This window comes from Neolamprologus multifasciatus, chromosome 22 (assembly GCF_963576455.1).
Source record: "Neolamprologus multifasciatus chromosome 22, fNeoMul1.2, whole genome shotgun sequence".
Classification (NCBI taxonomy): domain Eukaryota; kingdom Metazoa; phylum Chordata; class Actinopteri; order Cichliformes; family Cichlidae; genus Neolamprologus; species Neolamprologus multifasciatus.
Genome location: NC_140459.1, coordinates 8525491 through 8552120, shown reverse-complemented (window position 1 = coordinate 8552120; position 26630 = coordinate 8525491). Strand labels below are relative to the sequence as shown.

Here is a 26630-nt window from a genome sequence, read left to right as displayed (position 1 = left end):
TATATATATATATATATATATATATATATATATATATATATATTTAGAGTGCGTGGAATTGCAGCTGAATGTGTTATAACGACGGTAATATTTTGTTACTTGAAGACATTTAATAAAGTTTTTTGTTTAAAAAAATACCAACAATGCGAAGTGCATTGTGGGTCAACTTATTGCAGTTGTCTTCGTGATCTAGCGGCAGGTAATGTAAAACAGCAATTTATAAATGTATTGTTTTAAAAAGCATTTCTGTTAATAACATTTGTTTAATTATCGATAGGCTCTTACTGCCGCGGTCGCAACGATTTCCATGCCGTATTTTGGCATATTATGCTCCAGGGTGATTTGTGGGAACTAGCTCAGTTAACTGGTGCCAGGTAGCGTTAGCTAACTCTCTAAACGATGGCTAGTTAAGTAAGAGCTTAGTAATAATAAAATGTTAATATATTGCGTTTGATTTCATTTCTCGTGCTTCACATAAAGTCGTCGGTAGAGCCGTTTTCTGTTTGCAAACAATGAACATGCGCGCGCAGTTTTGAAGTGGAAAACGGCTTGTTAGCAAACGTGAGCAACAAATTTCTGTTAATATGGCTCATATCGTTACATAAAGTGAATCAACAAAACTACAAATGCATTCAGTAAAATCCACTTTAGCCTCTTTCAGGATGCAGTTACTGTACTCCACATTGAAACCCCAAACAATAGAAAACAGGGACAAATTAAATAAATTACAGTTCTGCAGGGCAATATTGGATCCTTGGCTTCATGTGGCTGTAACAACTCGGCATTGTTATAGATGTGGTCATGCAGAAGTCTCCGTGGACTGTGATATTTGCAGAGGACAATGTGAGATGTAGTGAAGGTAGGTAGAAGGTGTAAGTGAGTTTGGAGAGGTGGAGGTATGCTCTTAAGAGAAGAAAAATGAAAGTCAGTAGAAGCGAGACATATCCACGTTTGTGAATGAGATGGAGACTGGTGTGATAGAGAAGCTGCAAGGCATAGAGTTAGTGAAGTTAGTGTTAGTTTAAATACCTGGGGTCAATCATCCCAAGGACAGTGCACAAGAGAGATGAAGAAGATGGAGTGGGTGGAGATGGGGTGATTTGTGACAGAAGCATAGCAGCAAGACTTAAATGGAAGGTTTACAAGATGGTAGTGAGACCCGCTAGGATTTATGGTTTGAAGATATTGGAGCTGAAGGTGTTAGAGTTGAAGATTTTCTTTGGAAGGGACTAGGATGGATATCAGAGGGACAGTCATTTGGAGAACACGTTTGATAGGCAAAGCTAAAAATGGTTTGGGCATGTGCAGCGGAGGGATAGTGATTATATTTTACAAGGGATGCTGAATATGGAAATGTCAGACAGGAGGAAGACTGCAGAGGAGATTCATGGATGTATTGAAGGAGGACATACAGAGGGTGGGTGTGACAGATGATGGTAGGGAGAGGGTGAAATGGAGGCAGATGGAAGCAGGTGAAGAAGGTGACTAACAAAAATAGCATCTTTCTAGATGTTTGATCATGCCACAGTAGATTTTTGTATTTATATGTTATCCCAGTTCTAACTATCATATATTGGCTTTGAATATTTCAGCTGGTGTAGAATTAATTAAAAAATCAGAAAAAAAGCCTCTTAATGTTCACTGTTCACAATACCACGTTTTGACTTACGGGCCTGTATAACAAACTTTCACTGGCCTCTACAATATTTTTAATGACCCAAAGAAGCCAATTTAATTGTTTAATAATGGAAGCTCTATCTTTAATAATGTAGTATAAAATAATAGTAGACTTATATTTTATAAAGTTACATCTCCCAAATAAATGGTATCCAAAGCTGTAAAATAATTGTCATGTATAACGTTATCTACCCCTCTTTCCCTGCAGGAACCACAGCTGTTAGCCTTCTGTTAGCTATAAAAAAATTTAATGATAATTTCAAACTGAATAAACAGACTGCATAAAGACAGCTCTGCTTTATTTAGTCGCGCTTTGCAAATACTACCTGCGTGAAAAAAAAAAAAAAATACTAATTTGTGGGTTCATTTTGGCCAGTGAATTGATACATTGAAACTGGCCCCAGTGGGCCACTAGTTATTTTGAACCCTGCAGCTTTAATTTGCTTACCCTTTGTTATCAAAATACATCAAATGTCTTAGTTTCAAAACAGATGTCTGTAGTCTGTCTAAGTAAAGTTCACAGATGGAGCAGTATGTCACAAAAATGTATCCTCTGCAGAGGAAAACAACACATTTTCACACCAAGTCTCTTTCCCCATCTACTGACACACACCAAGCTCTTCAAGAAAGACTTTTATCAACAAACCTGTTCGACTCTGAGCATGCCAACTGTGTAGTTATTCTAACTTTTACTTTAGTGAGATTACCTATTGTGAATTGTTACAAGTGTTCTGTATTAGGAGACAATTTTCCCTTTTAATTTCTGTGTATAAAAACTCCTCATTACTTATTTGCAGAAACAGACCTGGTGCAGGATGTTTTGCATCTGTACAGCTGAGTGGGAATTTTGTGCCTAAATATTGGGAGTTCTGAACAATCGATTCTTAAGCAATTTGTGTATTTATGTGCAGTCTACAATATGCAAATAGGGAGGTCAATTTAAAGTCATGTTGATACATCCTCGTTCACTTTATCATATATAGCCATATTTAGACGTGACTTTTACAGTTTTGTTTTTGTTGCCACTGTGCTCACTTCACTATGTGCGTTTTGTTTTACCCCCAGTGGAGATCAGATTACTCTCACAGACTTATCTTGATCTGCTTCTCATTCCAGAAATTACCACCTATGAGACTACCATGCTGATAACTGGTTTTCCTGGATTTAATCTCACCGTAAACTCAAGATAGCAGCAACTATGGATGCATCTGAAGCAGAAGCCTCAACACAGAATCAGGGAAAAGAGGAAGGTGCATCATCAGGTCAAGGAGATGCTGGAGCAAAACCAAAAAAGGCATCTTTGAAAAGAGCTGCAGATGCCAAAGCAAAAAAGAAGCACAAAAAGGCTCGAGTGTCCAGACCTGCCCGTCCTGGTTATACTGTCCATCAAGGGGAAGATATGCTTCTCGTTATATCGAGTTCCACCTCCCAGTATGACGGGTCAGTGTGGACTCTTAAGAAAAAGAAGGGGAGCAAAAAGAAGAAGTTGGCAAAAGGAAAAGGAAAAGCCAGTCAGGTCAAGAAAAAGAAGACAGTCAATGCCAAGCCCAAACTGGAAAGTAAACCAGTTATAGAAAAAGAAGAAAAAGTCTCAAATTTGTTTATAACTCAGGAAGAAGACGACCACAGATGGGGCCAAAGCCTGCCTGAGGAGGTGCTAATTAATATTTTTCAGATTGTGGTCATTCAAGAGGGAGCAGTGCCCTTTTTATGCAGGTATTGTGTCCTACATGTGATTTATTTGTAATTAAACTTATGAGTTTAAGACTGAAATGTTGCATACACTATTTTAATCAAAATCATTTCATGCATGTTAATCATCTTTCTCTTACTTCAATACCTTGGATATCAATCTCATAACTTAAAGTCTGAATCTCTCTACATAACCTTTATTATTATTATTATTATTATTATTATTATTATTATTAAGACTGCAAGTTATTTAATTTTATGGATAAACATTAAGAAAACTGATAAAACTCCCTTCAAGGAAATTTCTTTATATGTTTGTTTTGTGCGATTGAACAGTTTAACGCATTCACATTACTATGATAGAACAAGCAGGTACTCACATTTAAAAACTTAGTTGACTGAACTGAAGCTGTGTTGGATATGCATTTTTCAGCTCTACTTTGGGAAGTAAAAGTCAATGAATCCATCTTCTTCCATTTAATTCAATTCACAAATGATGACTTGTGATGAGGCTGGAGGCTATCCCAGCTGTCATTCATAGGGTCAGAGGCAGGGCACACTTTGGAAGTGTCAATAGTGTGTCACTGGGCTAACATATAGAGACACTCAGTGTGAGGAAGCCAGCATACCGACCCAGAGAACCTTCTTGAGGTCAAGTGACAGTCCTAAGCACCGCTTAATTCTTCCTGGTGTTTTCGGTGTAGGGCGGGGAGAGTTTGTCGTCTGTGGAACGCCGCTGCCTCCAGTCCGATCCTGTGGCACAGAGTGACTGTGGGTCACTGCTGGATTGCACCAGGGAGGAGCCAACTACCAAAAACTCAGAAGAAGATTAAGGACACTTTGGACTGGCTGGCACACAGCAGGTTTGTACTTTCTTTACTTTTTTGCTTAAGTCTTAAGCATGTAAATGAATTCTAAACTGTGTTGTTTTCTAGATTCTCTCAGCTGCGAGACTTTTCTCTGTGTCACTGGACAAAGAACGTTGACTATGCATTAGAGGTAAGTCATCGAGAATTAAACATTATTTGAAAGATCTTCTCATCTGAAGTGATTAGTACATTCATACACATACAAATCCACAAACAAGCTCTCCTCACACAAGTTCAAAGAAAAGAACATAAAAATCATTTCTTAATGTATTTTTAAAAATACAGTAATAGTCAAGACTTACGTTTTCTTGGCAACTGTTTTGATAATCATTGATTATTTTTCTTTATTTGGTAGTAAGTTGGTTTCAGCTTCTCAAGCTTAGAGAGTGTAAAGTTAAAGAATATTTCTGGTGTTTGTTGGAGGCAATTTGAAGTAACTCCCTTTTATATTTTAAAGTGAACATATTGATGACAACCTGTAGTGAAAAATGAACTAAGATATCCATCATTAAATATAACCTGATCCCATAAGCCCCAAATCCCAATAGGATATTGTTTTTGTCCAGAGAGTATTTTTGATTTTCCAGCGTCTTGATTACATTACATTGCATTAAAAAACTACACTGGTTGCGAATATTTTCTTCCTAGCTTGACAAGACCAGGCAAAATTTAACAAGCCTGAATACAAAATAAGTCTTAAACTGAGAAACTCCCCTTCACACACTGGTGTTTGTTCATTTTGGATCCTGTTCATACATAAATTACAGTTCACTTAAAAATAATATATAAAGGAATAAATGTTTTATTAAAATTTTGGTTTATCTGTATTATTTAATACTTAGTATGTGGCTTTTTTTTTTGAAATCATCATCAGGTTGTGTCGCAGTACTGCCCTCATCTTTGCTCCCTCAAGCTTTCTTACTGCACAGGAGTGACAGCGGCGGCCTTCCACAGCCTCGGTCTGCACAGCCGCTCCCTGCACAGCTTAAATCTCCAGTATTCAGAGGTACGTGGACCTGTGTAGAGATTTTCTAATAGAAGCCAAGAAAAGATCTTTCACTGTGTAATGAGGTTACATAGTGCAATGAATGTGCAGTGTTTTACAGTACAGGGAAAGTTTCTCTATGCTTGCTCTAAATTAAAAGTGTAACTTTAAGGGTTTGTCAAGAATTTAATTTTAAGCACTTTAAACAAGATAAGCAGATATTTATGATGAAAAATATGTCAACTGTTTTTACTTGTCTTATATTAACTATATGATCTTTAAGGGATATTTTCTCAATGCAGATTACCATTTTTTTATTCATAAGAAACTTCATCCACTTTATATAGGTGATATATCATAAGGAGACCTTTTTTCAGCCAGGCATGGTTGCATGTAGAGAATTTGCAGGATAACTTGCTTTTGCTGTAGTTCCAGGTTGAAGGACTCCTTGAGTATCTTGAAAACCATGGGAGCCAGATCAGGCAAATATTGTTCAGTCATGGACTAAAGAATGACAGACTTCTGGCTGCAATCGCTGTAAGACTTTTCTCTCTTTGTTTGTGAAAAACATGCGACACAAAGTCAGTGCTACTGGACAAATGAGCTTAATAAATGCAGAGCATTGCTTTTTGTTTTTCCAGCGGGGATGCTGTCCCGATTTGGAGATGCTGGAGGTCAACACCAAGCTTGACAGTAAAGACTGCCAACTTCCTGTTTGCATCCAGGCACTACAGATGGCATGCCCCAAACTCAAGGTAAAACAAAGGTCTTCTCTGTTTTAGTGTGACCACATTAGCTTTTTTACATTAAAGTTCAAACTCTTAATCAAGAAGATGAAGAAAAGCAGACGTTTTATTAATTGTTGATTGACTGTTTATTGTTAATATTTAAATTCCAGCTTTTCAAAGACTTTTTGGACCTCTTGGTTCTTGACTGCTGGTTGAAAAAACAAGGTGCATTTGAAAATATCGTTATGAACCCTGGTTGTATATAATTCGATTTTTTTTTTTAGTTTTTTGAAATGCTACAGAACAGTTATTTAAGTGAACATGTTCTGCACAATTCCTGCTCCACCTTTTATTCTTGGACTCTAGTAGAATGATTTTATTTCATTGACAGTCTAAAGTAGTTCTTATTCCTCGTATACTTGGCTACTGTGCAGCATGTATGTGACAGAAAATAAGGAAACGCCTAAGTAGCATTAAAGCCAGTAGCTGTAATTTCTTATCTACTGGCACAGTTTGCACTTTGCTAAAGGTTACTTGTTCTCCCGTGACGCTTACGTACTGCTTCCCATCAGACCTTCCGAATGATGAACGTCCAACCTCTTCATAAGGGAATGCGTTTTGGTATCGACCCAACATCAGGCTTCCCATTACTGGAGGAGCTTTGTATCGCAACCACATCGTTTTCCTATTTGACCGACAGAGATTTGAGGGACATTCTCTTCGATTCCCCCAAACTGCGAGTGCTGGACCTGCGAGGCTGTTCTCGAATCACATCGTCTGGTCTTGCAGCTTTACCGTGTCTAGGTATGTTCGTCAGGAAATCAATGCTTTTTGCTTTATGTCACCAATACCGAGAAGCTCAGTTTGGCTTTTTCAGAATGAATCTATGATGACCTGGAAGTCGGAGTCAGGACAGTTTATTACAGTTTGTACACAAAATGTGTCTGAATTATTTGAAGGCTTCACATTTTAAAACTATTTCAAACATTTATCTGCTTTATTTTACTGTCTTGTATTTGGCAGAGCTTGAGTGTTTGTTCTGGGGACAATATTTCAGCAGCCATGTTGGGTTGTCATCGCTTAAGAAAGGACTTCACACGTTGACCCAAAAATGGAGTCGAACTTTGCAACAGCTGGACATTGCACATCAGCTCTTCACTGAGGAAGACTTGGAGTTAGCAATGAGTTACCTTTGTCAAGCTGAGGCAGACACACTGCGCTCACTAAACTTGAGTGGGACCAGAATTACACCACGTGCACTCAGGTAGTTGTTTTGTACTTTCCTCAATAGCGCCGCAAATCCAAAATAACCTCTTTATTAGACAAAGTGCAACCAAAAAGAACTGAGCCGTTCCCATTCACGTCTGTGCTTTGTTTTGCAGGCCAGTCATTGGACAAATGACTGCTCTAGACTACCTCAACCTTTCATCCTGCCGCTATCTCCCAAGAGGTGTAAAGAGGATTTATCGTGGCCAAGAAGACATCCGACAGCTGCTGGACAAATTGGAATAGCTCTCACATTCATGTAGTTCCAGGAATCAGAAACCACGTTTACAAGGCAGACTTGAATATCTTAATGCAGGCCTCGCTGTGGGTTATATTGTCTAATCGATGTGAATATTTTGCCCTCAGGACTTTTTTGATAGACATTTTTTCTGCCTGTTATTGGTACGAAATTGACATTTCCGTGTTTGAATGCAAGAAGCAGTAGTTTGCAAACCTGTTACTACTGCATTAATGTCAAGTGGGGGTTTTGTTTTTTGTTTTAACAATAACCAACACACAATGCGTGACACCTAGTACTGTATATAGATCATTTTATTTGTAAAACTAAATATTCATTTGCGTGTATCTTTTTTTAAATGTGATTTCTGATTTTTTTTTTTTTTGTATTTTTGATCAAAAATAAATGTTTAACATGTCACAAGAGAATCAGGGTTGTATTGCTCTTTATTTCCACTAGAGAGTGCTGTCCTGTCAGTATAAATGTACATTTGTTATCTTAAGAGACTGGTCATACTGGATTCATACATGTAAACACATGAATGGATATAAGTGCCTATATGATTTTTCCAATAATGTAAACATGGTCAAAGGAGAGTGTTTGATAATAAAAGACACAATATAGTATTCACTTGTTTATTGGGTCAAATAACAAACTAAACAAAAACAAGAGCAAAAAAAGTATTTTAAATGTACCCACATTCAATTTTTGCCCAAATTTGAAACAGCACTACCCATTTAGGTTAATTAAACTTGGGTCTGTCTTGACTCAACTACTTCTATGAGTGTAAAAGAAACAAAGTCATATGTCCCACATCAACATGAAAAATGGTAAACCATAAAAACAGCATTAAAAATTCAACATTTTAAAAAGCAAAGACATAAAGAGACTTAAGGCCTCTTTACTATGTATATTGATTTATATAAAGCCGGGGTTTTCAGCTTTGCTAGGTGCAAATTAAATGTAAATGCTGAATTTTGGTTACAATAGTGGTTGTAAGCACAGTCTTTCGTTTATGTCTCTCAATTAAAAATGTATTAATTCCATTGTGTATGTCAGTTTTGTGACCACTTTCTACAATAAAAACAGTTGTTCCATTTTCTTTGGTAATGATATATGTTTTTTCTTTTTTAAAATAACATTTATGCATTCATTACACTTTCAAAATTGTACAATAAAAGTAAATAGGCAAAGGTCTTTTGTAATCAATCTCCTGGCTCATATTTTAGTAATGATAATATTGCAGTATATTGTCGTCACATGTTAAGCACAACTTCTAAAGTATTTTTTTTAATTCAAAAAGAAGCTTTTTTTTATGTTATATTCAGTTATTAAAGAAGCAAATTGCTGTTCACTTCTGTAGTGGGAGTAAACTGAGGCCTGTAATGGGATCTGTAATACACCTCTCAACCAGATGGAGGTATGTGAGGTTCTCCTGAGTGTTGGGGTCAAAGAAGCCCTTGGTGTCATCATCAGGATCCGATAAAATCTGGTTCATTTCTTCATCAAAGTAACCTCTTTCATATGCCACTTGTACAGGCACTCTGTGACTGTGCACTGGGTCAATTATTCCTCCAGTTGCAATTTGAGCTTCAAGGAGACGAATTCCATGATCTTTCACAATGAGATCTTTTTTCAAGGCCTGGAACAAAGAAATAGTTTTTTCAGTGTACGGATCTTTGTATCCTGTCACTGCCTTTTCTGCTGAGATCAGTTTTTTTTCCCATTCTTTCCCAACCACTCCTTGAGCCACAGCTTCCTCTACAGAAAGCTTTTTGTTGTTGACTGGGTCAATGATAAAGCCTGTGGCAGCTTGGGCTTCCAGCAGAACCAGAGATGTACCAGGAGTCAGCAGACCTTTGCTTTTAGCTTCATAGATACTGAGGGTTTCTTGGGTGGACTGAAGATAAACTCCTGCAATGCTGTTGGTCCCCTCAAGGTATTTGCGCACTGAATCCATTTCACTTACTTCTGTCACTGTAACTTTTCCAGCACTAAGATCTTTGTAGAGTTTCTCATCAATGATTTTGGATTTGAGCAGCTCAGTAGCAGAGACATCTTTTCTGATTCCATGGAACTTTTCAACTTCACTAGTTTCTGTAATTGTTGTGGTTACAGTAGTTTTTGTTGTGCTACTATCCACATTAGTTTCTGGTGGCTGGGACATGACAATTGAAGAAGATGATGAGGTTGTATGCTGCTCAATGATTGTCAGGATGATTTCCAAAAAGCGCTCTTTTGTGATTGATCCAGCCTTGTACTGTTGCACAAGGTCTCTCCGCTTCTCCTCAGTGATGTATTTGGAGTAGAGCAGATCCCAGAGAGACACTGTTTGACCTCTATATTTTCCTCCAGCTCGGGTTGTTGTTGTAGACTTCAGAATACGTTTAGTTGCCTCGTCCACAAAGAAGTAAAACTCTCCTTTCTTGACAATGACAAGTAAACTGAGGCCTGTAATGGGATCTGTAATACACCTTTCAACCAGATGGAGGTATGTGAGGTTCTCCTGAGTGTTGGGGTCAAAGAAGCCCTTGGTGTCATCATCAGGATCCGATAAAATCTGGTTCATTTCTTCATCAAAGTAACCTCTTTCATATGCCACTTGTACAGGCACTCTGTGACTGTGCACTGGGTCAATTATTCCTCCAGTTGCAATTTGAGCTTCAAGGAGACGAATTCCATGATCTTTCACAATGAGATCTTTTTTCAAGGCCTGGAACAAAGAAATAGTTTTTCCAGTGTATGGATCTTTGTATCCTGTCACTGCCCTTTCTGCTGAGATCAGTTTGTTTTTCCACTCTTTCCCAACCACTCTTTGATCCACAGCTTCCTCTACAGAAAGCTTTTTGTTGTTGACTGGGTCAATGATAAAGCCTGTAGCAGCTTGGGCTTCCAGCAGAACCAGAGATGTACCAGGAGTCAGCAGACCTTTGCTTTTAGCTTCATAGATACTCATTGTCTTTTTGGTGGACTGAAGATAAACTCCTGCAATGCTGTTGGTCCCCTCAAGGTATTTGCGCACTGAATCCATTTCACTTACTTCTGTCACTGTAACTTTTCCAGCACTAAGATCTTTGTAGAGTTTCTCATCAATGATTTTGGATTTGAGCAGCTCAGTAGCAGAGACATCTTTTCTGATTCCATGGAACTTTTCAGCTTCACTGGTTTCTGTAATTGTTGTGGTTACAGTAGTTTTTGTTGTGCTACTGTCTGCTTTAGTTTCTGGTGGCTGGGACATGACAATTGAAGAAGATGATGAGGTTGTGTCTTGTGTATGCTGCTCAATGATTGTCAGGATGATTTCCAAAAAGCGCTCTATTGTGATTGATCCAGCCTTGTACTGTTGCACAAGGTCTCTCCGCTTCTCCTCAGTGATATATTTGGAGTAGAGTAGATCCCAGAGAGACACTGTTTGACCTCTATATTTTCCTCCAGCTCGGGTTGTTGTTGTAGACTTCAGAATACATTTAGTTGCCTCGTCCACAAAGAAGTAAAACTCTCCTTTCTTGACAATGACAAGTAAACTGAGGCCTGTAATGGGATCTGTAATACACCTCTCAACCAGATGGAGGTATGTGAGGTTCTCCTGAGTGTTGGGGTCAAAGAAGCCCTTGGTGTCATCATCAGGATCCGATAAAATCTGGTTCATTTCTTCATCAAAGTAACCTCTTTCATATGCCACTTGTACAGGCACTCTGTGACTGTGCACTGGGTCAATTATTCCTCCAGTTGCAATTTGAGCTTCAAGAAGACGAATTCCATGATCTTTCACAATGAGATCTTTTTTCAAGGCCTGGAACAAAGAAATAGTTTTTTCAGTGTACGGATCTTTGTATCCTGTCACTGCCTTTTCTGCTGAGATCAGTTTGTTTTTCCACTCTTTCCCAACCACTCCTTGAGCCACAGCTTCCTCTACAGAAAGCTTTTTGTTGTTGACTGGGTCAATGATAAAGCCCGTGGCAGCTTGGGCTTCCAGCAGAACCAGAGATGTACCAGGAGTCAGCAGACCTTTGCTTTTAGCTTCATAGATACTGAGGGTTTCTTGGGTGGACTGAAGATAAACTCCTGCAATGCTGTTGGTCCCCTCAAGGTATTTGCGCACTGAATCCATTTCACTTACTTCTGTCACTGTAACTTTTCCAGCGCTAATGTCTTTGTAGAGTTTCTCATCAATGATTTTGGATTTGAGCAGCTCAGTAGCAGAGACATCTTTTCTGATTCCATGGAACTTTTCAACTTCACTAGTTTCTGTAATTGTTGTGGTTACAGTAGTTTTTGTTGTGCTACTATCCACATTAGTTTCTGGTGGTTGGGACATGACAATTGAAGAAGATGATGAGGTTGTCTCTTGTGTATGCTGCTCAATGATTGTCAGGATGATTTCCAAAAAGCGCTCTTTTGTGATTGATCCAGCCTTGTACTGTTGCACAAGGTCTCTCCGCTTCTCCTCAGTGATGTATTTGGAATAGAGCAGATCCCAGAGAGACACTGTTTGTCCTCTGTATTTTCCTCCAGCTCGGGTTGTTGTTGTAGACTTCAGAATACGTTTAGTTGCCTCGTCCACAAAGAAGTAAAACTCTCCTTTCTTGACAATGACAAGTAAACTGAGGCCTGTAATGGGATCTGTAATACACCTCTCAACCAGATGGAGGTATGTGAGGTTCTCCTGAGTGTTGGGGTCAAAGAAGCCCTTGGTGTCATCATCAGGATCCGATAAAATCTGGTTCATTTCTTCATCAAAGTAACCTCTTTCATATGCCACTTGTACAGGCACTCTGTGACTGTGCACTGGGTCAATTATTCCTCCAGTTGCAATTTGAGCTTCAAGGAGACGAATTCCATGATCTTTCACAATGAGATCTTTTTTCAAGGCCTGGAACAAAGAAATAGTTTTTCCAGTGTACGGATCTTTGTATCCTGTCACTGCCCTTTCTGCTGAGATCAGTTTGTTTTTCCACTCTTTCCCAACCACTCTTTGATCCACAGCTTCCTCTACAGAAAGCTTCTTGTTGTTGACTGGGTCAATGATAAAGCCTGTAGCAGCTTGGGCTTCCAGCAGAACCAGAGATGTACCAGGAGTCAGCAGACCTTTGCTTTTAGCTTCATAGATACTCATTGTCTTTTTGGTGGACTGAAGATAAACTCCTGCAATGCTGTTGGTCCCCTCAAGGTATTTGCGCACTGAATCCATTTCACTTACTTCTGTCACTGTAACTTTTCCAGCACTAAGATCTTTGTAGAGTTTCTCATCAATGATTTTGGATTTGAGCAGCTCAGTAGCAGAGACATCTTTTCTGATTCCATGGAACTTTTCAACTTCACTAGTTTCTGTAATGGTAGTGGTGATGGTAGTTTTTGTTGTGCTACTGTCTACTTTAGTTTCTGGTGGCTGGGACATGACAATTGAAGAAGATGATGAGGTTGTGTCTTGTGTATGCTGCTCAATGATTGTCAGGATTATTTCTAAAAAGCGCTCTATTGTGATTGATCCAGCCTTGTACTTTTGCACAAGGTCTCTCTGCTTCTCCTCAATTATATATTTGGAGTAGAGTAGATCCCAGAGAGTCACAGTTTTTCCTCTATATTTTCCTCCAGCTCCGGTTGTTGTTGTAGACTTCAGAATACGTTTAGTTGCCTCGTCCACAAAGAAGTAAAACTCTCCTTTCTTGACAATGACAAGTAAACTGAGGCCTGTAATGGGATCTGTAATACACCTCTCAACCAGCTGGAGGTATGTGAGGTTCTCCTGAGTGTTGGGGTCAAAGAAGCCCTTGGTGTCATCATCAGGATCAGATAAAATCTGGTTCATTTCTTCATCAAAGTAACCTCTTTCATATGCCACTTGTACAGGCACTCTGTGACTGTGCACTGGGTCAATTATTCCTCCAGTTGCAATTTGAGCTTCAAGAAGACGAATTCCATGATCTTTCACAATGAGATCTTTTTTCAAGGCCTGGAACAAAGAAATAGTTTTTTCAGTGTACGGATCTTTGTATCCTGTCACTGCCTTTTCTGCTGAGATCAGTTTGTTTTTCCACTCTTTCCCAACCACTCCTTGAGCCACAGCTTCCTCTACAGAAAGCTTTTTGTTGTTGACTGGGTCAATGATAAAGCCTGTGGCAGCTTGGGCTTCCAGCAGAACCAGAGATGTACCAGGATTCAGCAGACCTTTGCTTTTAGCTTCATAGATACTGAGGGTTTCTTGGGTGGACTGAAGATAAACTCCTGCAATGCTGTTGGTCCCCTCAAGGTATTTGCGCACTGAATCCATTTCACTTACTTCTGTCACTGTAACTTTTCCAGCGCTAAGATCTTTGTAGAGTTTCTCATCAATGATTTTGGATTTGAGCAGCTCAGTAGCAGAGACATCATTTCTGATTCCATGGAACTTTTCAACTTCACTAGTTTCTGTAATTGTTGTGGTGATGGTAGTTTTTGTTGTGCTACTGTCTACTTTAGTTTCTGGTGGCTGGGACATGACAATTGAAGAAGATGATGAGGTTGTGTCTTGTGTATGCTGCTCAATGATTGTCAGGATGATTTCCAAAAAGCGCTCTTTTGTGATTGATCCAGCCTTGTACTGTTGCACAAGGTCTCTCCGCTTCTCTTCAGTGATGTATTTGGAATAGAGCAGATCCCAGAGAGACACTGTTTGTCCTCTGTATTTTCCTTCAGCTCGGGTTGTTGTTGTAGACTTCAGAATACATTTAGTTGCCTCATCCACAAAGAAGTAAAACTCTCCTTTCTTCACAATAGACAGTAAGTTAAGCTCTGTATTTGGGTCTCTGACGCACCTCTCAATCAGCTGGAGATATGTGAGGTTCTCCTGAGTGTTGGGGTCAAAGAAGCCCTTGGTGTCATCATCAGGATCCGATAAAATCTGGTTCATTTCTTCGTCAAAGTAACCTCTCTGATATGCCACCTGTATGGGGACTCGATGGCTATGGACTGGATCGATTATGCCTCCAGTTGCAATTTGAGCTTCAAGGAGACGAATTCCATGATCTTTCACAATGAGATCTTTTTTCAAGGCCTGGAACAAAGAAATAGTTTTTTCAGTGTATGGATCTTTGTATCCTGTCACTGCCCTTTCTGCTGAGATCAGTTTCTTTTCCCACTCCTTCCCAACCACTCCTTGAGCCACAGCTTCCTCTACAGAAAGTTTCTTGTTGTTGATTGGGTCAATGATGAAGCCTGTGGCAGCTTGGGCTTCCAGCAGAACCAGAGATGTACCAGGAGTCAGCAGACCTTTGCTTTTAGCTTCATAGATGCTCATCATCTTTTTTGTTGATTCAACTCTCACACCTGCTATACAGTTTGTGGCTCCAAGATACTTTTGAATATTTTCCATTTTGTCAACAGTTTCTTCCGTTACTTCACCTTTTATAATTTGGGTGAAAAGGTCCTTTGAGATGATCTTTGACTCAAATAATTCACTGGCTGAGACTTGTTTTCGTAGTCCTTTGAACTTTCTTGCCTTGGATGATACCTCTGTGATTATAACTATGAGTATTTCAATCATCTCCTCAATTTTGGTCACTCCTGTCCGGTATTGCTGTATAAGCTGCTCCCTTTTTTGTTCTGATATGTATTCAGATAGTAGCACTTCCCACAGTGTGACCTCCTTGTTTTTAAATTTTCCCACATTCAAGGTCATCATTTTGTTTTTCAAAGCATTTTCGATTTGCTCATCTGTGTGAAATACATGGGCTTTTTCTTTATGCAGCGGTACGAGAAGTAGCCCAGTTTTATCATCTTTCTCACATCTATTCATGAGCTGACTGTATGACAGTCTTTCTTTGGTATTTGGGTCAAAGAATCCTTTTTCATCATCTGTGGGGTTCAACAGAATTTTCTGAGTTTCTTCATCCAGACATCCTTTTTTGATAGCAATATGAATTGGCAGTCTGTGACTTTGATTTGGGTCAATAATTCCTCCTGTTGCTGTCTGCACATCAAGTATCCGAAGGCCATAGCTTCTTTCTCTCAGCTTTTTTTGCATGGCTTCAAACAGTGATATTGTCACATCTGTATATGGATCTTTATACCCAGTGACAGCTCGTTCAGCTGAGAGAAGTTGCTCACGTACATCTGGCCCAATCAGTCTTCCTTTTACAGCCTCTTCCACAGCATGGAACTCATTTTTGAGGGGATCAATGATCCATCCTGTTGCAGCTTGAGCTTCAAGTAGTAGAAGTGCAATGCCAGGTGTCAACAGGTCTTCATTTCTTGCTTCATATATGCTCATCACTTTCTGGGATGGATAAACCTTCACTCCAGCAATGCTTCCAGATCCTTTTAGGTATCCTCTCACAGGTTCACCCTGCGCTATTGTTTCTAAATTGAGTTTTCCTTCTTTCACCTGTTTAAATGTTTCTGCATCAATGATTTCAGAATCCAGTAGTTGTTTTGCAGTGACATGCTTTCTCAGACCCATTATCATTTTGGGAGTTTCAGTCTTCTCCAGTTTTTCTATTGTGGTAATCACTAATGTGATTATGGTCTGGGTACTCTTCTGCCTTGTTCTGTACTCTTCAATCAGTTCAAGTCGCTGATCCTCAGTAAAGTAGCCAGAATGAATCAAGTCCCATAGAGTAACCGATTTTCCAGAATAGTGTCCTACAGATATGCTGACACTTGTCTTTTCAAACTCTTCCTTAATCTCTGTGTCAGTATATATCTTTTTCTTTGTAGCTGTAGCTTTTGGTGTGTCATTCAATGGCAGGAGAAACAGTCCAGTTTCCTTATCTTTCACACATCTCCCCAACATCTCCATGTATGTCAGATTTTCTTTTGTGTTTGGGTCAAAAAAGCCCTTTGTGTCATCAGTTGGGTCTGTTAGGATTTGATTAAGTTCTTCATCAAAATATCCCTTCTTGTATGCAATTTCAAGGGGTAAGTGGAGACACTTTAAGGGATCGATGATACCACCTGTAGCAATCTGGGCCTCAAGTAAACGAATGCCATGCTGCTTGACAATAAGATCTTTTTTCAACGCTTGGAAGAGCGAGATCTTCTGACCTGTGTATGGATCTTTGTAACCAGTGACTGCTCTTTCCGCAGACAAAAGTTTTTCATACATCTGTGGACTAATCAACTTTTCTTTGAGAGCTTGTTCAACTGTAAGTTTTTTGTTATTCAGAGGATCAACAACAAATCCTGTAGCTGCTTGTGCTTCAAGGAGGCAAAGGGCAGTCCCAGGTGCAAGAATCCCAATTCTCTGTGCCTCGTGAATGCTTAGTTTTTTATTTGAAGGTTGCAGTATCAACCCAGCTACACAGCTTTTTCCTTGTAGGTAGGCTCTCACACTGTCCATTTTCATCACATCACTGCTTGTCATGATTCCAGTGATCAAACTGTTGTAGGTGTTTTTATCCACAATTTTAAGATCCAAAAGATCCACAGCAGAGACTTCTCCTCTGAGACATTTAAACTTCAGTATTTCTTGCTGTTCTATCTCCTTACGCTCAATGATCTCTACAATGGTCTCAGTTAGTTGCTGAATTGTGATTTTCTTTGACCTGAAGAGCTTGAAAAACTCCTGTCGTTCATCTTCAGACAGATATTCTGAGTTGATAAGATCCCACAATGTTGTGTGTTTGCCCTTGAACCTACCATACTTTACAGTGACTATTGTTGTTTTGAACAATTCCCTAATGTTGTCATCTATCTTTATTTTGTTGCTCTTGCCTTTGAGAGGTAAGAGGCACAGGCCTGTACTAGGATCTGTTACACATCTGGCCATGAGCTGCAAGTATGTCAGGTTCTCGTGGGTGTTGGGGTCAAAGAATCCCTTGGTGTCATCACTTGGATCATCCAGGATCTGATTCATTTCTTCATTAAAGTACCCCTTCTTATAGGCCACATAGACAGGTATGCGATGGCTGTTCACTGGGTCGATGATCCCACCAGTGGCAATTTGGGCCTCCAGGAGCCTAATGCCATGGTCTTTTAGGATCAGGTCTTTTTGCATTGCTTGGAACAAAGAAATTGTTTCTCCAGTGTATGGATCTTTGTATCCAGTAACCGCTTTCTCTGCTGATTGCAGCTTTTGACACACATCAGGCCCCACAATCTTTGCTTTGACAGCATCATCAACTGAAAACTTTCTATTTCCAATAGGGTCGATAATGAACCCTGTTGCTGCCTGTGCCTCCAGTAGAATCAGAGCAGTTCCTGGCATCAGCTTTCCTTTCTGTTTGGCCTGGTAGATGGTCATGATTTGAGAATCAGGAAGCATAATACCTGCGATGCTGTCTTTACCTTTTAAGTACACATTTATATTTTCAATGACTTCCTTCACTGACTTCTTTCCCTTCTTCAGGTCCTCTAGGACCTCCTCACTAATGATATCTGCTTCCACAAGCTGCGTGGCTGTAACAGTGTCTCTGATGCCTTCAAAGACGACTTGAGTTGTTTTCACTGACTTTTCTATCACTTCCAGAACTGTTGTAATGATCATCTTGATAGTAATCTTCCCCTCTCTGTATTTTTTAAAGATGTCTTGCCTCTGGTTTTCATCAAAGTATTCTGACATCAGAAGTTCCCACAGAGATACTGTCATTCCTGTATATTTGCCATATGTCACTTTCACTTTCTCCATCTTGAAGGCTGTTTTAGTTTGGTAGTCAATGAAATCAAAATTTAGCCCATCTGATTTATCACGCAAAGGAAGGAGGCAGAGTCCAGTAGCAGGATCAGTGACACACCTTTCCATCAACTGAAGATAGGTTAGATTTTCTTCTGTGTTTGGATCAAAAAAGCCTTTTGTGTCATCCCCTGAATCCTCCAATATGGCATTCATTTGTTCATCAAAATAACCTCTCTTAAAGGCCACTTCTGTAGGAAGTCTGTGACTGTTGATTGGATCAATTATTCCACCTGTAGCAATTTGTGCTTCAAGTAGGCGGATTCCATGTTGTTTGACCATGAGGTCTTTTGAGAGTGCTTGAAACAGGGATATAGTTTCACTGGTGTATGGGTCTTTGTATCCGGTCACTGCCCGCTCAGCAGAGAGCAGCTTTGCATGATATTCTGGGCCAATAAGTTTGCTTTTGACAGCTTCATCCACAGTGTACTTTTTATTTTCTACAGGATCAATCATGTATCCAGTAGCAGCTTGTGCCTCCAAGAGAACAAGTGATGTCCCGGGCATCAGTATGCCTTGCTTCATGGCTGTATAAATGCTCATTCTCTGATTGGTTGAGAGTATAGCAATGCCTGCAATGCTGCCTTTGCCTTCCAGGTATTCTTTCACTGTTTCAATCAACATCACGTCCTGTGTTGTGGTCTTCCCCTTTTGCAGGTTATCATATGTTTCTTTGTCGATGATCTTTGATTCAAGGAGCTCGGCGGAGGAAATGCCTTTGCGCAGACCTTTGAAGGTGATGCAGACAGGAAGAAGCAACAGGCCTGTATCGGGCTCCACAATGCATTGCTTTTGGAGGCTTCTGTAGTTAAGATTTTGTTGCAAAGTTGGATGATAAAACACTCTGAGCTCTGACATTTGGTCCTTCAGCAAATCTTTTTCATAGTAGCCCTTCTGAATTGCAGAGTCAACTGAAATATTTGTCTTATCGACAGGATCAAACAGGCCTTTTGTGGCTATCTGTGCTTCCAGCAGCCTCAATCCATAATCTTTTGGAACTAAATCTTTTTGCATAGCTTGGAATACAGATATCATTTGGTTGGTGTAGGGGTCTACATACCCAGTGATGGCTTTTTCTGCTTTAAGGAGTTTGTCTTTCATCTCTGATCCAACTATTCCCTTTTTAACAGCATCCTCTACAGGAAGCTTTTGGTTGTTTACTGGGTCTACAATACCTACTGTGGCAGCTTGTGCTTCAAGCAGAGCCAGTGCTGTTCCTGGCTTAAGCATACGCTTCTTCATGGCTTCATATATGGTGATCTTTGTCTTTGTCTTTTCCAGAAATATACCAGCCACAGGTTCATGGACTTTTGTGCAGGCATTTTGCTTCACACCGCCGTCCTTAAGGTTGGTGTCCATCTTGACCTAAAGGGCTGTGTTAGCACAGAAACAGTTACAGAGCTTGTTTTGTATATGGTATTTTATGCATTGTAAGTAATCGTAAAGCACAGATCTCAGATACATTTGGGCACATTGCAGTTAAACTGATTATAAAATACACATGTATTGATTTGTATGTAAAAAAATAACTTGTCAGGTTTTTATACAGTTATTTTTTATACACAAATTATTCAGACGTTCACCAAATTAGATGCAGTAAGACATTTTGTCAAAAAATTTATTTTACTACTTCTGTTTTGCGCCATAATGCAATTTCTAACGTTACATGTTTGACAGTGACATTGTTATGTACTAACTGTAAAACTATTTTCAGCTTTTCCCTTGCCACAAGGGGTCGCCACAGCAGCGAGCACCACAAGATTAATTGGGCAGAGTTTTATGGTGGATGCAGCTCGAATGGGGGGCTGAAACAGTGACCTTTCACTAGTAATAGAGACTAATGTAATAGAGAATATACTCCAGCAAGGTAGAGAAGGTGTAGAATAGTTTGCAATGACAAATAGTACTGATGTCTGGTAAAATTAACACATTAGTATCCAGCATGACTCTGAATCGCTTAAATAACTTAATGGAGCAATTGAAATAGAAATAGATGGTAATTAGTTTTATTTCTATTTATTGTAGTGTACGTTTTGGAATATATTATCTTCCAACTGTAATATCAAACCTTTCAATTTCCTTAGGAGTACGTGGATAGCCTTGGATGCTCTGTTGTTCCAAAATCCAAGATCCAACGCCAGTGGCTTCCTGATTTTTATGATCTCAGGGCTTTGAAACTCCGTCCCTGGAAAGATAAGGCGGTTATAATAAGTTTGATCTTAAACTTTGTGTTAATGATTTGATATTGAAATTAGTTTATGACATTTCTCATGAACTTTCTAAATCACATATGGGTAAAATACACACCATTTCATCACTGACCTATGCAGGCTGCATATCAGACAATCGACAGGATGTAGGTAAAATGAGTTTTTTCTACTATGTTAGTAATACTTTAATTATAAGTTGTTACCATGACAATTATTCAAGTCTGTATGGCTTGCTTGCAAACAACTACTGTCCATGACTGACCCACCCACACCATAAAAATAAAGCCTAACTGTACTGTCTGTGTGTATGTGTCTTATAAACCCATGTGGGCAGGTTTCTAATGCAGCAATACTGTTTTTTGTTTTCTAATAGTTTTTCTTATCATTTCATCGTGTCCCTGCACAGATTCAACAACAAAAGAAACTATTAATTTCATATTGTGTGAGAACGTACCCATTTGCTTTTGGCAATAATAATGGTGTGTCAAAACTGGAACAGCCACATGCCCTGTTTTGCAACAACATGCAAAGGAAAACCAACAACTGCAAATACAAGAGTTCATATCTCTTGCAATCCTGTGCACCAAAGTCTAAATCTGCAGAACTTTGTTTTGGGTTCCAGTAGAGATTAAACATTTTATAAACTTGTGGCTGAGTTTTGTTTGCTTGTTAGACCCTCATTTTTTATGTCTAGCCAGAAAAAGTCACAAAAGAGCTAAAGTCACCATGGCATAAAAATATCAGCTTCAAGGTAAAATAATATATAAATGTTTTAAAAAACTGAATCGATTTGCATTCCGGTCCAGTATTATTTAGATTAGAGATTAGATTAGATAAAACTTTATTAATCCCTTTTAAATTTAAAGAACCCCATTTAGAGAACTTATAAAGAGCTTGTTTACAAATTCTACAACATAACCCAAATTTATACACATCCACTTGTACTTAGGGTACTAAACTGAAAAACAGGGAATAATAAAAGCAAATGTATAAAAAACGTTTTATTGACTAAAAAACACACTATATCGGATTCATATCGGTATCGGCAGATATCCAAATTTATGATATCGGTATCGGACATAAAAAAGTGGTATCGTGCCATCTCTAAACTAGTCTGGAGCAATTGAAATAGAAATAGATGGTAATTAGTTTTATTTCTATTAATTGTAGTGTAAGTTTTGGAATATATTATCTTCCAACTGTAATATCAAACCTTTCAATTTCCTTAGGAGTACGTGGACAGCCTTGGATGCTCTCTGTTGTTCCAAAATCCAAGATCCAACGGCAGTGGCTTCCTGATTTTTATGATCTCAGAGCTTTGAAACTCCGTCCCTGGAAAGATAAGGCGGTTATAATAAGTTTGATCTTAAACTTTGTGTTAATGATTTGATATTGAAATTAGTTTATGACATTTCTCATGAACTTTCTAAATCACATATGGGTAAAATACACACCATTTCATCACTGACCTATGCAGGCTGCATATCAGACAATCGACAGGATGTAGGTAAAATGGGGGTTTTTTCTATTATGTTAGTAATACTTTAATTATAAGTTGTTACCATGACAATTATTCAAGTCTGTATGGCTTGCTTGCAAACAACTACTGTCCATGACTGACCCACCCACCCCATAAAAATAAAGCCTAACTGTACTGTCTGTGTGTATGTGTCTTATAAACCCATGTGGGCAGGTTTCTAATGCAGCAATACTGTTTTTTGTTTTCTAATAGTTTTTCTTATCATTTCATCGTGTCCCTGCACAGATTCAACAACAAAAGAAACTATTAATTTCATATTGTGTGAGAACGTACCCATTTGCTTTTGGCAATAATAATGGTGTGTCAAAACTGGAACAGCCACATGCCCTGTTTTGCAACAACATGCAAAGGAAAACCAATAACTGCAAATACAAGAGTTCATATCTCTTGCAATCCTGTGCACCAAAGTCTAAATTTGCAGAACTTTGTTTTGGGTTCCAGTAGAGATTAAAAGTTTTATAAACTTGTGGCTGAGTTTTGTTTGCTTGTTAGACCTTCATTTTTTTATGTCTAGCCAGAAAAAGTCACAAAAGAGCTAAAGTCACCATGGCATAAAAATATCAGCTTCAAGGTAAAATAATATATAAATGTTTTAAAAAACTGAATCGATTCGCATTCCGGTCCAGTATTATTTAGATTAGAGATTAGATTAGATAAAATTTTATTAATCCCTTTTAAATTTAAAGAACCCCATTTAAATCCCCATTTAAAGAACTTATAAAGAGCTTGTTTACAAATTCTACAACATAACCCAAATTTATGCACATCTACTTGTACTTAGGGTACTAAACTGAAAAACAGGGAATAATAAAAGCAAATGTATAACCTTTAAGCATATTCTTATGTGGTACATGAGATGTTACTGTACTGAAAAAGCTTTTTCAAAAAAATCTCAGTTAATTATTGTCATAGCTAGTAATTACTATTGCATACAAAAATTTAGTGATTTCACAATTTTCTGAGAACCAGTCTTTCAGCCCTGTGGGGGTTGGTAACTGTCACAAATGATGTCATAACACCTGTGGGAGTCAAGACAATAAGGCTCAGAAAAAAGGGTGTGAACAGAAACTCAGCCAATCTACTCAGAAACATGTTAACTGTTAAGTCACAGATAAAGCTCCACTGTGTATGTGATTATTTTCACTTGTTTACTGTGGTAAAATGTTTGGTTTAGGCTGTGTGAGCTGCACTACCTGAGAAGTGTATTTAACGGCTGTTATTGATAATGTGGCAAAAAGATGCTCCAAGTAACCAAGATAAGCAAAGTAACACAAACAGCTGTGGATCTGAGGTCTGCTGAACTCTGTATTTGTACAAGAGCAGCAGGTCTGTGGCAGTTCGGTATCTCTACCTGTAAGTGCTCAATTTACATCTTGAGTTCGTCACCCACTTTGTAAATATTTGAATGTTTTTGAAACTGTCAAGCATTTACTGTACATTTATGGCACCATCTGAATTTGCATTTGCTTGTCATATCATGAAGGCAAATACATTTCCTGCACAAAGCTAACAAGTTACCTAACTCTGCAAACACAGCTTCACTGTTTACTGGTCTCTCCACTAAATGCCTTTTCCTCAGTGAAGGAAGGCACTGTCCGTTCAATGCAAGAGCAGATATAAAATAAATGAATTTTTAAAAGATTTTGCTTTCTTTTTTGTCTTTATAAGACCTCTAAGCACAACTGAGTGTATATTCAGAGGCGTCTTTATTAGGTATGATCTGCCACATGTGTGTAATTAATCATAAAGTTCCATTTTTAGTGACACTGTTGCAAATGTGGAAATAGAATTATCTAGTACTCTTAGTTACAGTTGATCTTAGTCAGACTTGGTGTGCAGAGGTGTTTCTGGGCTTTATTGTTGGCACCAGCATACATGACACACCCCTGAACATAACAGAGTCCAGCAAACAACTCTGGAACCTCAGTGCTAAAAAACATAATTGACTTCACAGCTGTGTGATGGTGTTAAGGAGAACTGATTAGAGGCCTCACTAATGTAGAACTAAAGTCAAAAGAGCATTTGATTACATTAGACCAGCGGTCCCCAACCCTTTTTGCGCCACGGACCGGTTTATGCCCGACAATATTTTCACGGACCGGCCTTTAAGGTGTTGCAGATAAATACAACAAAATAAAACTAGTACCGGTACCGAAAAAAAGAAGATTTATTCATAACACACGTGAAAAGACCCAGGAAAACCGAGTTAACGATAAAAACGATAACAAAATAACGCTGAAAACCGATAAAAACCCTAAAAACTATACATTTCACACCTGAGCCTCAACTCTCGCGGCCCGGTACCAAACGACTCACGGACCGGTACCGGTCCGAGGCCCGGGGGTTGGGGACCGCTGCATTAGACTATACAGTAGTACCGTAACAAAGAATCACTTTTGTGAGCTCTGACTTGTATATTTTCTTGTTAAGTTAAATTATTTACTTTGATTTTAGATGAGGAAAGTCTTAAAAACCACAAGTAACAACTGATATAAAATAGTACCAGTTCAGTAAGAAAGTGGACTATATACTTCCTAAGGAATATATAATCATGTGACATGAATGAGTTATGATAATTCTAACTGTAAATCTTTAGGTTGAGCCAAGGATCTGTCTGGATGACAAGATGTTGACATTGATAAACAGCTAACCTAGTATGCCTTTGTGGAGAATCAATAGAGCAGTTTTAAGATTTACACTAAGCTGCAAATTGCTCACAACTTTCTCTCACTTGTAGCAACAAGCCTAATTACATCCTATGCACACTTCAGCCATTGTGGTGCATTTTTAATGCCACCCCAGCAATAAATGACAACTTACTGGCTAGGAATGAATGAGGCAATACAGTACCACTGATTCAGGTGTTGCACAACAGTTTTTGTAGCTTTAACTGCGGAAAATCTTGTGTAAATAGATCCCAGGGTGATGTCAGCACAGTGTTTAGACTTGTTGAAAGCCTCATTAGTGACATACAGGCACATTTATTTTACCAGTGGCGGTCAAAGGTGATCAGTGAGGAATGTGCACATTCCCTTTTGTTTGAGGGTGTTGGCTAACAGCACAGGATAGACACACGTTCGGCTTCCTCTCGTTTTACTTTGCCAATGCACTCTCCACTTTCTCACTCTGAAGAAAAGAATTTTCTAAACGTGGTTCCAGTTTTATGTAAACGCAACTCAAGGAAAAAGTTTGTTTTCTTTAGAAAAACCAAAACAAAGACACTACTGATTTTTACACAACCAAACTAAAAAAAGATTTTAAATAAAATTGCTCTTACCCAAACGTGCTTGGATGATATCCCAGCTCTGCACTGGCGAGCGTTCAGCTTCAGCTGGTATGAAAGATACCACAACCCTGAAGTGCTCCCAGCATCTCAGAGGTGTTCACTCCTCAGTGGTCAGATATAAGGCAGGCCCAGCTAAGCCCCTCCCCTGTTGAGGTTCAGCCTCCTCGCCTCGGGCTGTGAGAGTGAGACAGCCGGAGATCCTTTGCACTGAGCTCAGGATGCCAGGAATTCCTGCAGATTTCCTCGGAGCATGTCTATTGTGCTCTAAAACAATAAGGGTGAGCAAATTGATTCTTTCTAAGTGTACAAAAGGTAAGGAGATTTATTAAAGTTATACATAAGATAAAGTAAGCTTTGTTGACTGTACACATTCTTAAGAGTCGTGAAGGTTCTTCACAAGGGTTTCATTCACTTTCCTAGTCAATATTTTTTACTTTTTACAATGTGTTAACTGGACTTGGTGCGAAGCTTCCTTATCAAGCCGGCCAGGTTGTGACATGCAGAGCCGGATGCCCTCTGAGTACACTGAGCTTTGTCCTTGTATTACAGCTTCCCTCAGGTTTGGCAGGTTTTCAAGTGTGGAAAGAAGAAACCGGACAGGCATGATTGGCTTTTCTATCTTATTAACAAGAAAAAGTGTGTCACAAAACAAACTGTACGGAAAACACCTGTTGTTTGTTGTAAACCAGATGCAAAGACATTAGTCACATAAAAATGATAACGTCAATATCTTATGACTGACATGTTTGTGGAAACTGTCAGAAAACCTTGTGATAAATCAAATTCCACAATTGTATGTAAGAACATGTTATGGGTAAGTAATTAATGGGTTTGTTTGACAAATCTTACATGCACACTCCAAAGTTATTTGACAAATTGGCTTGTTTATATTTTAACTATATCTATAATCTAAAATAAAACCCAAATACAAACAGCTTAGCTTCTACAAGAGAAAATATTGCATGTCCTTTAAAGGGACGGAACATTGTGTGCAAAGTTTCGCATGTAATTACCAAGTAATGTCAAATGAGTATATAAGGAAACTGCCATTTGTTTCCATCACCTATGTGTGGATTTTCACACCAAGAACAAACAGACAGTGAAGGTTAAAGTTAGGTTTTGTGTATTCTTACATTTTTCACTGTTGCTGTCGAGTGGGGTCAGGTCAGGTATGGTGGTCTCAAGTTTCTCAAGAATACAATGTGTCAAAAACATGCAAGCGGCATTCAAAGATTACAGATGAGGGCACTGCCTCTGCATGACTTGAAATCTCAGAGAGTGACATTATAATAGAACAAACTAGAATTTCTGCCGTAGGCTAAGAGAGAAATCACTGCATAATAATAGCTTTGTTTTGCTAACATTTGAATTGGCAAAGAATCACAGATATATCAACACGAATATGCGGGAAACTAGGTTGGTGAGCCAAGGACACCCAATTATTAAAATGTCACTCATAATTAATCAGAACAAGTAACTGAAATTGCAAAA

The 26630-nt window shown here is 38.8% G+C and overlaps 2 protein-coding genes across 4 annotated transcripts; one reads left to right on the top strand and one right to left on the bottom strand.

The window, feature by feature from the left end:
- The first annotated feature begins 100 nt into the window (after positions 1–100).
- Positions 101–8580, top strand: fbxl6 (F-box and leucine-rich repeat protein 6). Of its 2 annotated transcripts, none has more exons than XM_085149456.1 (10): positions 101–199; positions 2794–3393; positions 4074–4232; positions 4305–4368; positions 5113–5244; positions 5653–5760; positions 5865–5978; positions 6524–6755; positions 6975–7215; positions 7334–8580. In XM_085149456.1, exons 2-10 carry the CDS (start codon positions 2876–2878, stop codon positions 7461–7463), a joined length of 1698 nt encoding a protein of 565 aa, XP_085005582.1. In that variant the 5' UTR covers positions 101–199; positions 2794–2875; the 3' UTR covers positions 7464–8580. The 2 variants fall into 2 exon arrangements, with proteins under 2 accessions (XP_085005582.1, XP_085005583.1); XM_085149457.1 differs by lacking the exon at positions 101–199 and adding an exon at positions 221–859.
- eppk1 (epiplakin 1) lies at positions 8077–25261 on the bottom strand. 2 transcript variants are annotated; one of them, XM_085149450.1, is made up of 4 exons: positions 25131–25261; positions 21527–21645; positions 20172–20288; positions 8077–19476 (listed from the first exon to the last, which is right to left on the bottom strand). In XM_085149450.1, the coding sequence occupies exon 4, from the start codon at positions 19460–19462 to the stop codon at positions 8807–8809; it is 10656 nt and encodes a 3551-aa protein (XP_085005576.1). In that variant the 5' UTR covers positions 19463–19476; positions 20172–20288; positions 21527–21645; positions 25131–25261; the 3' UTR covers positions 8077–8806. The 2 variants fall into 2 exon arrangements, with proteins under 2 accessions (XP_085005576.1, XP_085005577.1); XM_085149451.1 differs by lacking the exon at positions 21527–21645 and having other exon boundaries at positions 25131–25252.
- Positions 25262–26630: the final 1369 nt, after the last annotated feature.